General features: G+C 54.6%; 2 protein-coding genes across 6 annotated transcripts; one reads left to right on the plus strand and one right to left on the minus strand.

The window, feature by feature from the left end:
* Nucleotides 1–2,528: 2,528 nt before the first annotated feature.
* On the plus strand, nt 2,529–6,512 carry CDC20 (cell division cycle 20). Its single transcript, XM_086383515.1, has 11 exons — nt 2,529–2,643; nt 2,816–3,004; nt 3,119–3,267; nt 3,354–3,450; nt 3,611–3,739; nt 3,840–4,036; nt 4,147–4,241; nt 4,379–4,607; nt 4,765–4,890; nt 5,788–5,905; nt 6,255–6,512. Exons 2-11 carry the CDS (start codon nt 2,824–2,826, stop codon nt 6,431–6,433), a joined length of 1,500 nt encoding a protein of 499 aa, XP_086239641.1. The 5' UTR covers nt 2,529–2,643; nt 2,816–2,823; the 3' UTR covers nt 6,434–6,512.
* Nucleotides 6,513–6,686: 174 nt separating this feature from the next.
* Nucleotides 6,687–11,473, minus strand: ELOVL1 (ELOVL fatty acid elongase 1). Of its 5 annotated transcripts, none has more exons than XM_086383772.1 (9): nt 11,373–11,473; nt 10,595–10,664; nt 8,807–8,866; nt 8,486–8,676; nt 8,186–8,266; nt 8,006–8,062; nt 7,810–7,915; nt 7,591–7,727; nt 6,687–7,422 (listed from the first exon to the last, which is right to left on the minus strand). In XM_086383772.1, the coding sequence occupies exons 3-9, from the start codon at nt 8,850–8,852 to the stop codon at nt 7,201–7,203; spliced, it is 840 nt and encodes a 279-aa protein (XP_086239898.1). In that variant the 5' UTR covers nt 8,853–8,866; nt 10,595–10,664; nt 11,373–11,473; the 3' UTR covers nt 6,687–7,200. The 5 variants fall into 5 exon arrangements, with proteins under 5 accessions (XP_086239898.1, XP_086239885.1, XP_086239893.1 ...); XM_086383759.1 differs by having other exon boundaries at nt 10,572–10,664; XM_086383767.1 differs by having other exon boundaries at nt 9,477–10,664.
* Nucleotides 11,474–12,016: the final 543 nt, after the last annotated feature.

The raw sequence follows: 12,016 nt of genomic DNA on the forward strand, positions 1-12,016 counted from the left end.
AAAGATTCATAGGCAGGACTTCCCTGTAAGTCCAGTGGATAAGAACCCACCTGCCAATGCAGTTGACACTGATTCGATTCCTGGTCCAGGAAGATCCCTCATGCCTCGAGGCAACTAAGCCTGTGCACCACAACTGCTGAGTCCAAGCACCCTAGAGCCCCTGCTCTTTAGCAAGACTGCTCTTCAGCAAGAGAAGCCACTGCAATGAGAAGCTCAGGTGACCCAACGACGTGTAGCCTCCTCTACAACTAGAGAAAGCCCTTGGGCAACAACAAAGACCCAGCATAGCCAAAAATAAAAATTTTAAATAAAAGATGCATAGGATCTTAGTGCTGGCATTCCCTCCAGCTCCCATGAACTGCCCTCTTTCCCACTCTCAAATTTCTTATACAAGTAGCCCATGCTTGCTGCCTCCATATTCTCCCCACCCTCCTTTCTGCAACCCCTTCCAAAGGAAACCCGAGCACCCCCTCCCCTGATCCCTTTCTCTCCAAGGTCACCCATGATTTATTTCTCAATAGCCAACTCTGACCTTTTCTGTCACCACTCGACTATTTTGCATATTAGAATTCCTCCTACTTCAAGGTCCATGTCAGTACAGTTTCCACTGGCTTCTGCCATTCCTTTGTTTTTATTTTTTAAATTAAAGTCCTTTTTTTAATTGTCTTTTAAAAAAATAATTTTATTTAATTTTGGGGCTGTGGTGGGTCTTTGTTGCTGCGGGGGCTTTTGTGTAGTTGCACAGAGAGGCTACTCTAGCTGCAGTGCACGGGCTGCTCATTGTGGCACAGGCTCTAGGACACTCAAGCTTCAGTAGTGTGGCGTGTGGGCTCAGTAGCTGCAGCTCCTGGGCTCTGGAGCACAGGCTCAGTAGTTGTGGTGCACAGGCTTAGTTGTTCCATGGCATGTGAGGTCTTCCTGCATCAGGGATCAAACCAGTGTCTCCTGCACCAGCAGGCTGATTCTTTACCACTGAGCCACCAAAGAAGCCCTGTCATTCCTTTACTTTTCAAGGTTCAAATTCCCTGAAGTTGTACCCTTATTTACCCTGTTGTTCTTTTCCTCTACGGTGACCCTCCAGAAACTGCAAATTGCTGGCCATGCCTTTAGAGACTCTCATTGACTCCACAATGCCTAGCAGATAAAAGTCCAAACTCCTTAGCTTAACATTTATGGCCCTGACCAGCTTGACTCCTTTTATGTCCTCTAGGGTTCAGGGACGCCCCATTTCCAACCCTAGGACACATAAATCCTTGTTTTCCAAGGTAACTGGAAAGAGATAACATGAATGCTTCAAAATTAAAGATAATAACAATATCATTTGGGTGAAAACTCCAAAATTTTTTCTGTCATCATCAGAACTGATTTTAGGCTAACAATTGATTTTTGTTTTTCCCTAGCCTTTTTCTAGGACAGTGTAGAATATGGTTAGATTCTGAGGTTAGTTAGTTTGGCTCCACTAATTATTATTGGCTGTGTGTCTTTGGGCAAGTTTCGAACATTTCCCTGATCTGGTTTCTTTTTTTTTTTTTTTGTAAAAAGGGAATAAAGTTTCTGCCTTATGGGATTAAGGATTACCTGCAGTAATGTACGTAAACTCTTTAAACATCATAGTTAGCAGATGGTCAGTAAATGGTGCCCATTATCATTTTTATGATTGCTGCTTCACCTCTAAGTATGTCATACAATTCACTGAAGTCACTGTTAGAGCACTCTATTGAACAGGAGTCAGATCTGGACTCCCACCAGCATGTGACCTTGCACAAATCCTTCGGGGCTGCGGTTTCTTCATCTGTAAAATACAGGTGCGTTGCTGGGATGGGGAGATGCACCATGCGCAGATTAGACTCGTGGATCTCTAAAAATCCTGACATCTCTTGAGCTCCATAGGGGTCAGCCCCAGTTTCCCTCACAGGGCTATCCAATCTTATCTCCCAGATGGGCAGGTCTGAATCCTGATCTTTTTTCTTGATAAGAAAAAAGGAATTCACCCCTCTTTCAGCCTCATTTTCCTTGTTTCTAAACAACAGCAAACAAAACAGTTTTTGAAAACAAACACTGGCACTTCTTCCTTCTAGTAGTGTTCCCTCAAGCACTAAGCTAACAATGGACGCTCCGGCCTTCTCTCGTCTAAGTTTCTCAATCAACGCCTGCAGCACCCCACTCCCAACCCGCCTGCCTGCCTTCGGTCCGGCTGGTCGGCCACTGCCTTACACTGCCTTCTCTAAACAGGCTAAGTGCTTTAGGGCATTCCACCAAGTTCCGCACTTCGTATCATAAAAACTATCCTCAAGCATGAAGCGTGAAGGACGGGTGCGGGGTAGACTGAGGAATGAATGAAACCAATAGGGGAAGGCAGCCAGCGCAGGCCCCGCCCCCAGGCGCGCCCCATCCCGCCGCGTTTCCCGACACCTTGTGGCGTAGAAGCTGCCTTCAAATCCCGCTCGCCTGCTGGACTCTCGTGAGATCTGGAGCTTCCGCCGGAAGACCCGCCCCCTGTGCCGTGGAGGCCAATGGGCTAGGGCGACGGTTGCGACGGTTGGGTTTTGAAGGAGCCAATGAGTGCTTGGAGCGGCGAGTTTAAGTTGTCCCAGTCCTCACTGCTAAAGCCGGTCTGGGATCGGAACCTGCTCTAAACTGACGGTGAGAGACGGCTGGACTAAGGGAACCGGTCTGGGACCGCGGCCGAGGGTGCTGCGCCGGGAAGGGCTGCGGCCAGGGTGGTCCTGACTGTGGTCGGCCGCCCCAGAGCACGGTCGCCTATCTTACTCTGGGGCTCAGCAGGCAGCCCCTGCAAGGAACCCTCTCCCTCCAGACGTTCCCATGGCCCAGTTCGTGTTCGAGAGTGACTTGCACTCGCTGCTGCAGCTGGATACACCCATCCCCAATGCACCCCCTGCGCGCTGGCAGCGCAAAGCGAAGGAAGCCGCGGGGCCGGCCCCCTCGCCTATGCGGGCAGCCAACCGATCCCACAGCGCCGGCAGGACCCCAGGCCGAACTCCCGGTCAGTAGGGTGCGGCGGTTCGCGGGGGAGGGGAGGGCAAGGGCTTGAAGCAGCCTTCACGCCTCCTCCCCCTGAGTCGGGTCTGACAGTCTGGCTTCCCTCCCCCTGTCCCAGGCAAATCCAGCTCCAAGCTTCAGACCACTCCCAGCAAACCTGGCGGTGACCGCTATATCCCCCATCGCAATGCTTCCCAGATGGAGGTGGCTAGCTTCCTCCTGAGCAAGGAGAACCAGCCTGACAACAGTGAGACGCCCACCAAGAAGGTATGTGTCCCAGGGGACTTCTGGCAGGAAACTGGTCTGTGAAATCTAGATAATACCGCCACCTCATCCCCACCCTTATGTGCCAGGAACATCAGAAAGCATGGGCTTTGAATCTGAACGGTTTTGACATGGAGGAAGCCAAGATCCTTCGGCTCAGTGGAAAACCACAAAATGCCCCAGAGGGTAAGATGTCATTCTATCCCCAGGGCTCAGGGTGGGTGAGATGGCTGTCTGCCTTTTCCACCTAAGATTGAGGGGAAGGAAGTGCTTATCTGGCCTTCCTGGCTAAAGGCATGCGCAAGTGTCAATCCTCCCGGTGTCTAGACCCACTCTGTTGCCACAGGTTACCAGAACAGACTAAAAGTACTCTATAGCCAGAAGGCCACGCCGGGCTCCAGCAGGAAGACCTGCCGTTACATTCCTTCCCTGCCAGACCGCATCCTGGATGCCCCTGAAATCCGGAATGACTACTGTAAGTGCAGTCTTCTCCTTGTCCGGCGGATGGAGAAAGAGGGAGAGAGAGGGACAAGGCAAACAAGACAGCTCATGCTCTTCCCTTCCCCCTCTGGCAGACCTGAACCTTGTGGATTGGAGCTCTGGGAATGTGCTGGCTGTGGCTTTGGACAACAGTGTATACTTGTGGAGTGCTAGCACTGGTGACATTTTGCAGCTGCTGCAAATGGAGCAGCCTGGGGACTATATATCTTCTGTGGCCTGGATCAAAGAGGGCAACTACCTGGCTGTGGGCACCAGCAGTGCCGAGGTGCAGGTGAGACTTGTCCTGGTGCTGCAGCTCTGTTGTCCCCAGACCCAGGGGGCTTGCCCAGCAGGACGATGTTAATGCCAAGTCCTGATCCTCATGGTCTTCTCTCTCTGTAGCTATGGGATGTGCAACAGCAGAAACGGCTTCGAAACATGACCAGTCATTCTGCCCGAGTGGGCTCCCTCTGTTGGAATAGCTATATCCTGTCCAGGTCAGTGGCTTTGCTAATCTGTTAAAAAATCATATTTTGGCCCCCTCTCCCTGGACTGTACACTGTGCAGAAGCAGCTCTGGCCTGCCACCTGTTTGGCACTGCTGCAGGACCTGGTTCCCTTCTCTCCTCCGGCAGTGGCTCGCGCTCCGGCCACATCCACCACCATGACGTTCGGGTAGCGGAACACCATGTGGCCACGCTGAGTGGCCACAGCCAGGAAGTGTGTGGGTTGCGCTGGGCCCCGGATGGAAGGCATCTAGCCAGTGGCGGCAACGACAATCTGGTCAACGTGTGGCCTAGTGCTCCTGGAGAGGGCGGCTGGGTTCCTCTGCAGACCTTCACCCAGCATCAAGGGGCTGTCAAGGTGAGAGTGGGGCTGGGCCGGGCCTCTGCACTCTCACCTAGAACCTGGGGACTGTTAAGAGGACATGGGATGGTGAAAGTGGACTGAGTTAATCTGTGTGCCCGATACCTCCTTGTCTTGCTCTAGTACCTGCTGACTTCACCTTTATCCCACCTAGGCTGTAGCTTGGTGTCCCTGGCAGTCCAACGTCCTGGCAACTGGCGGGGGCACAAGTGACCGACACATTCGTATCTGGAACGTCTGCTCTGGGGCCTGTCTGAGTGCTGTGGATGCCCATTCCCAGGTAGTTTTCATTATTCCAGCCTCACTCCCAGATGTGTTATTCTGCATAGCTTTCCTGGGCAACCTCCTCCCCTCCAATGGCTTCACCGACGCAATACTGGCATGATCTCCAAGCTCAGATGTCACCCTTGAACTCCAGACACACATTTTCAACAGTCCACAGCCAGCCTGTCTCTAACCCCATGTTCTATAACGTGGCACCACACTAGTATGTCCCAAATTAAACTCGTCGCTTCCCCTTGCCTCCCTGAAATGTGTGTTCCTCCTCTGCTATTTGAAAAGGATACTAAGAAATCAGAACAAGTAAGACTCTTTCATCTTCCTCACCTAGTCACCAAGATAAGTCAGTTTTCCCTCAGAGTATCATTCACATGTGTCCCCTCCCCTCGGCCTCATCCTTCTTCCTGTGGAGACTCACAGCACTGGTCTTTTATCGCTTCCAGTCTGTCCTCTATATTGGTCTGGGTAGTCTATTTTTGTCCTCCGCAAGCCCTGCAAGGGCTCCCAATTACCTACAGTGTATAATCCAAATGTTTTAGAATGATATTTGAGGCCCTAGCTCAAAGGTGGGTCTCCCTACAAGTGCTGCAGCTTCCTCTCCTGACACCCCCCTGCCCAGTACATGCAGACTTTGCTTTATTCGAGCCTCAGGCTCTGGAGCCAGAGTTCAACTTAATTTGTGTGTGAGCTTAGACAACGTACTGAACGTCCTTCCAACTGATTCCTCATCTGTAAAATGGTTAACAATTCTAACTCTCAAAAGGGTTTTGTAAGGACTACAGTCATTCAAGTCTGAGTCTGTAGCCTCTGGGAGTGCCTAACACCACGGTGGATGCGGTTGTGATTTGAGTAGTCCTGGCTCTGTGTGTGTCATGCCCGTGCCATTTCCTGTCCGCAGGTGTGCTCCATCCTCTGGTCTCCCCACTACAAGGAGCTTATCTCAGGCCACGGCTTTGCCCAGAACCAGCTGGTTATTTGGAAGTACCCAACCATGGCCAAGGTGGCTGAGCTGAAAGGTAGGTGCTAAGTGACAGACTCAAAAGGGCACACACTGTATGACTATTTGTATGAAATGTCCAGTAGAAGCAATGCAGAGACAGAAAACGGATTAATGGTTGCCAGAGGCTGGGAGGAGAGAGTACTGAGGAGTGACTGTCTTTATGGAGTGAATTATCATTGTGATGGTTGCACAACTTTGTGAATATACTATAAACCAATAAATTATATGCTTTAAAAGGATGAATTTTATAGTATGTGAATTATTAATTATCTCAATTAACGTTACAAAAACTCTCAAAATTGGAGGGCTTGTAGGTACCTACCATCCTATGTATTGCTCTCACTTTTTTCCTCCTCACATCCCAGGTCACACAGCCCGGGTGCTCAGTCTGACCATGAGCCCAGATGGGGCTACAGTGGCATCCGCAGCAGCAGATGAGACCCTGCGACTGTGGCGCTGCTTTGAGCTGGACCCTGCCCGGCGGCGGGAGCGGGAGAAGGCCAGCGCGGCCAAAAGCAGCCTCATCCACCAAGGCATCCGCTGAGGACCAACTCCTCGCAGTGTTTTGTGGGGTTTGTTTTTTGTTGTTTTTTACTTTTCTAATAAAGTCACATCTCCCTCTCTTCTGGCACGACCTCTGTCCCAGCCAGCAGCCTTCCCAGAGGCTCCTCCCTACTATGATCAGAGAGCTAGAAACATCCATCCTGTGGGCACCTTGACCATCCCTCCTGTTTGCAGACAGGCTGGCAGGCTTTGTACCCACTCTTCCATTGACACATGTGCACACACAGCCACCATGCTTTCCTCTGTCACTTTTAATAAAGACATAAAGGAGTGAGCAGCCTCCACAGGCTGTATTCCCAGGCCCCTCACCCACCCTGACCTTTGGCCAAGAAGCTCCTACTTCATTGTGGGGTGGAGAAGTGGGGAGCCTGGGTCCACAGTGACAGATTATTGCTGACCTCTTCAGTGTGAGGAAAAAGGCCACAAGACCCTGGTGGGGGCCAGCCCTGAGTGCTCCTCTCCCAAGTGTAAGGCAGGGAGGGGGAAGTAAGTGTCCAGCCCTTTCAGCCCCCGGCTCTGGAGTGGCAGAGGGCAATGAGGCCACATCCCTGGGGCTGGCCGGGAGAAGTCAGGGAGGAACGGAAGCGGTGGTCTCTGTGTACCAGCTGTGGGAAGCAGAGAGCTGTCTGCTGCTCAGTCCTGACCACATAGCCCTGGTCACAGGTGTAGCTGGGGAGGACAATGACAGCTGCTGCCTAAGGTGCAGTCCTGAGGCACTTAGGTGGGCACCAAGCTAGGCCATGTTTCTCAGTTGGCCTTGACTTTGGTGGTACCTGGAACTCCGTTTTGCTGAGATACACGGGGCAGCCGCTTGCCTTTAGTGTAAGACTGATACCAGAAATTGGAGAAGAGCACGAAGAAGATGGTGCCGTACATCCAGATGAGGTGGATGATGACTGGGTACTGGTAGTTACAACTGGGCAGGAAGTAGTATTGGGAGATGTGCAGCGAGACCAGGACAAACTGGATCTGGGACCAAAAGGCATGGGTCAGAGGACACAGGGAGAGAGGACTGGAGAGCAAGGGGACAGAACACAGTGGGGAGGGCTGGGGTCAAAGGTGAGGTAGGCTGGATAAAGGTAGGGTCCAAACCCGAATGTCGGGGGGACGACTGTGGGTCAGGCTCGGGCCCCTCACCAGCTGGATGGCTGTCATGTGCTTTTTCCACCAAAGGTAGGGCTGAGCCACAGGCCCAAGGGCAGACAATCCATAGTACAGGTACATGACGACGTGCACAGAGGAGTTGATCATGGCGTGGAAAGAGCCCATTCCTCCTGTGAGTGGACAACAGGGTCAGGAGAGTCAAGCCTCTGGTCCCCAGTACCTGTCCCTCCCCCAGTGGCCTTCACCACTCACCTGGGGCTATTTTTACCCCCCACCACCAGCTCCAGGGAAGCACTGAGTGATGGAAGACATGTAGGAAGGTCACCTGTCCGTCTTTCTTCCGGAGAACAAAGATCAGCTGAGAGAATTGTATGGGGAAGGGGTTTCAGAGCCAAGGCCTCTCACATCTTTCTCCCCACACGTTCTCAAATCTCACGAAATTACTCACTGTATCTATCAGCTCAATGAACTTGGAGAAGAGGAAGAGCCAGGCCACTCGAACCATCTGTAAGAAGTCAGGACATCCTTAGGACTGCCAAGAGCCTCTCTAAACGTGTCTATAAGACAAGGCACATCCAAAGTGCTCTTACCCCTGGCTGTTTGGGGCCTGGCCTCTGCCGCCACTTACCCTCAGTGCCTCCGGGTTGTTGGAAAAGTCCACTGGGTCGCAGCGCCAGGTGTAGGAACTTAGCCAGCCAGACATCAGGAACTATGAAGAAGTGTGGATTAGAGAGCTAGACATCCCTCCCTCCTCCAAATCTCTTTTGTTCTCTAGACCAGCGGTCCCCAATCATGGCCTGGAGGTTGGGCACCCCTGCTCTAGATGGAGAAACAGAGCTGAGCCTCTCTGGAAAGAAGATGCCTCCTCTAGCCCGAGGGCCCACCCATTATCCTGGAGGAATAAAGCTGAGGCATCCCAGGGGCCTACCTCATAGACAATGTAGAGAGAAAGTGCCACCAGTGAGAAGTTGTAGACAACCATGAAGCCACGGAGCTGGAAGGGCTTCCGGTTGGCCATGATGCGAGGGCCCAGTGAGAGAACGAAGTATACATAGGTCAGGAGGATGGAGGTCATTAGCAGGGGGGACTCCATCAGAGGGTAGCCCTGGACCCGGGGATCTAGGAATAAGGGTAAAAAAAGGAAGGGTCACAGAGTCCAAACAGGCCCCACCAGGTTTGCAGACATGAGGTCAGGTCACAAAGGGTCAAGGGGTCTGTAAGGAGGAAGGGCTAGTAGACAGCATCTCACCTGCATGCTTCATCATCTCCTGGTACAGGTTCACAATAGCCTCCATCCTCGCTAAGGGCTCTGGCGAGGTCAGGATAGGTGTCAGAGAGGGCTGACTGTTCCCCCAACCGCCCCCCCACCCCCAATTTCACCCTTGACCCATAGACAGAACACAGACCAGACAGGACAGTTCCAGACACCTTGCTGCAGAAAGGACAGAGCAGTGAGAGGAAGGAGTTGCTGGGGACCAGAGCGAGGAGGCGGCCATGGGGGGCAGGGATGGGGTGTGTGGGGGATCTGTTTCCCACACATCCTGCATGCCTGGGAAAGGCTGTTCTGCCCTTTCTCTCCACACCTTCCTCTCCCCTCCTCACACTCTGCTCCTCTCCAGGGATTTCTACTTTCTGACTTCCACTCCCTTTTTCTTCCACAAGAGGACTCTCAATTTCTGGTCTCCTTCCATAGAGGCTTACCTCCTACCACCAGGGAATTCATCTCCGGGACGACCCTCCTCTCCCTTCCTCACCAGTCTCTCACCTCTCCAGAGGTCCTCCCCTTTGATTTCTCTTGCCCCATTTTAGGATGCACAGCTCCCAGGATGGTCCCTCCTGTCCTCTCAGGAACTGTCCCTCCCTCCTCCCCCCTGCTGAGACACTCCCTCGGGCTCTCCTCTGCCCTCCTGGGCTCTCACCTCCAGCCTCTCCTCTGTCTCAGACGCTCTCCTCTCACCCTTCCTTTCCAGAAGCCTGGCTCTTTGAGACTCCTGCCCTGGCGGCTCCACCTGTCTGACTAGATCTGGCAGCAGCCCCGCCCTCTGCCCACCCCCACAGCACAGCATCCGAGGTGGAGGGTGGGTCCAGGTCACAGGTCAGTGCTTGGAGGACCCACCAGGATTGAGAAAGCCAAGTAAAGCGCAGGACTCACCACCCACCCAGCCACCCCGGATCAGTCAGATGAACTCTAGGTTTTGAGACAAAAACTTGGACTCCTGCCACAGGCCTAGCCTCTGCCCAAAGAGAACTGCTGAAAACCCATACCCGGGCATCCTCTCCTAAATGAACGATAAATTCTCAGGCTGTCCTACTTCAGAATGGGTACCATCACCCCCTCTCCCAGGGAGGGGCCGGGAGCCAGTGGCATGTGAGGAGGTGGCGGGTGGGAGAGGTCTCAGGAATCTTCCCCTCCCTCAAGGAGGGCTCATAATTGACTAGGCCCTCTCCCTCTCCAAGCCTGAAGGAATGTCGGGGGAGGGCTCAAAGGGACACAAAAGCCTTGGCCAGGAGGAGAGCCCGGGACTCCAGACAGACAGCCCCCAAGGGGCAAGGCGCTCCCCAAACAGCCAGCACAGCAGGTGCTCTGCGAGCTGTGTTAACTTGGGTTGGCCAGGTTCCCTCCACCCAGAGAAGCAACCCTGCAGGTACCAAGTAAAGAACACAACTTCTGACAGTCACGGGGGCTGCACACACATCTCACAGACGCTCCCCCAACCTCTACGCCCACCCACAACTGCCCCACCTCGGTCAGGCCCCCAGCCGTCCCATACACACAGCCCCTGCCACAGCTCTCCCTCCGCCCCTGCGACAACTCGCCAGTGGCAGCACACGCATGCACACACAGAGCCCACCTGCCTCCTGCCGGCTGCAACTGCCCTTGTCTGACACACTACCCGGACAAGTCTTTGTGGACTTTGACATGCACGGTCTCTAATACTCAGGCCTGCTCCTAGCTACGCGCACACTGGCAAACACACCTAAACACACATGCTCCTTCACAGGAGCCGCATTACCATGTGCAAGGGCTTGTGCTCACATGCAGGTTTCCTCTCGCGTCTGTGAGTCTCAGATGAGCGCGGTCACATACATAAACTCACACAGCCCACCTGCAGGTGAATGAAGCCAACATCACCCACACCATGTGCAGACATAGACCTACCCAGGGTCATGCACACCCGTAACTCTCTTTTCACCGATGGCAGTCATCATTCATTCATTCACAGAGTTTTGCTGGCTGCTTATTCCAGGGTAAGGCCTGCCCAGAAGCATGTGCTCTAACACACAGCTCCTCCTCGACCCATGGGAGCTTGCCAGCTTGTTATCTCCCAGTCCCTCTCTGCCACCATCCCCAAGTTCACCTCCCCCACCCCACACACGCAGGCACCCTGGAGGTCAGGGGTGGCTCCGGGCTTCTGGAAGGCCCTCTCCCCAAGTTTGAGGAGAGTCTGGGTGTGTCCCCAGTAGGGAAACTCGGTCTGGTCCTTCCTTGCTTTAAGATGGATGGAAGGGAAAAGGAGACAGGCAAAGGGAGCAGCGGGGGTGCAAAAGGGCGCCAAGGGGAGGGAGGAGTAAGAGACGGAGAGGGGCCAGAGTAGGAGGTGGTGGAGGAAGGCCCAGGTTCAAGCAAATGGGGGCCAGGCGCGAGGGAGGCTGCTGGGGAGGCCCAGCCCCGGAGAGCTGGGACCTCCCACCCACTCTCCACAGGCACAGCCTCGCCCACAGCCTGGGCAGGGCAGGGCCGGGCCGGGCCGGGTGGCCCAGCGGGTCAGGGGCCTGGGCACGTGGCGAGCCCGCCCTGGGAGGTCCCGACTCACCAGTGGGGGCCAGGCGGGCAGTCGTGGAGGGCTGGGATGGAGCAAGGCTGGAGAGCAGTCCCCAGGGCCAGCCTGCCTGCCACTTCCTCATCTGCTGGGCCGACTTTCTGTCACCAGAGGGGGAGAGGGCGGGCCGGGTAGGGGGCGCACGCTGATTGGGCCTCTGGTCGAGGCAGGAGGGGCCGGCCAGCCCCGGCTCTGCTGGGCCCGCAGGGCGGAGGCAGGGGCGGGCCGCTGGGCCCCTGGCAGGAAGCGCGCCCAGCCCCAGCTCCCCACCCCTTTCCGCCGCATCGCCTCCCGCCTCGGTCAGCTCGCGCGGCCTGGCCCCGGGCCCTTGCCCGCCCAGGCTGTACCCTGCGCCTTCCTAATGTTTAGCCCCTGCGTGGCCTCCTTCTGGACCCTCTGGGATTCGTCCACCAGCACGACAGCTTCTATTCGTAACCGATCCACCCAACCTGGGACCTGGGAGCAAGTTCCGGGGTCAGCCGTCCCCTCAGAGAGCTCCCTCTCGAGAGAGTGGGACCCGAGGGGTGCAGGCAGCCTCTCTATGCCCCGATAGTGGACTCGGTCGGTGGGAAGGTCTCAGCCCAGGGAGCCGCTGTGTGGGGAAAGCTTCCTTACCATCCTATAAACTTGGGTGAGCC

Source organism: Bos grunniens, chromosome 3, assembly GCF_055505025.1.
Source record: "Bos grunniens cultivar Pamir isolate PY7600 chromosome 3, Bosgru_T2T1.0, whole genome shotgun sequence".
NCBI classification, from domain to species: Eukaryota; Metazoa; Chordata; class Mammalia; order Artiodactyla; family Bovidae; genus Bos; species Bos grunniens.

Bases quoted from the DNA above. Each gene is read 5' to 3' on its own strand.
- CDC20 (XM_086383515.1), top strand. From the start codon at position 2,824: ATGGCCCAGTTCGTGTTCGAGAGTGACTTGCACTCGCTGCTGCAGCTG. The intron at 4,037-4,146 runs GTGAGACTTGTC...CTCTCTCTGTAG, and splicing joins CCAGCAGTGCCGAGGTGCAG to CTATGGGATGTGCAACAGCA. The intron at 5,906-6,254 runs GTAGGTGCTAAG...CTCACATCCCAG, and splicing joins CAAGGTGGCTGAGCTGAAAG to GTCACACAGCCCGGGTGCTC.
- ELOVL1 (XM_086383739.1), bottom strand. From the start codon at position 11,463: ATGAGGAAGTGGCAGGCAGGCTGGCCCTGGGGACTGCTCTCCAGCCTT. The intron at 7,916-8,005 runs GTGAGTAATTTC...CAATTCTCTCAG, and splicing joins TCATTGAGCTGATAGATACA to CTGATCTTTGTTCTCCGGAA. The intron at 7,728-7,809 runs GTGAGTGGTGAA...GTCCACTCACAG, and splicing joins GGGGGTAAAAATAGCCCCAG to GAGGAATGGGCTCTTTCCAC.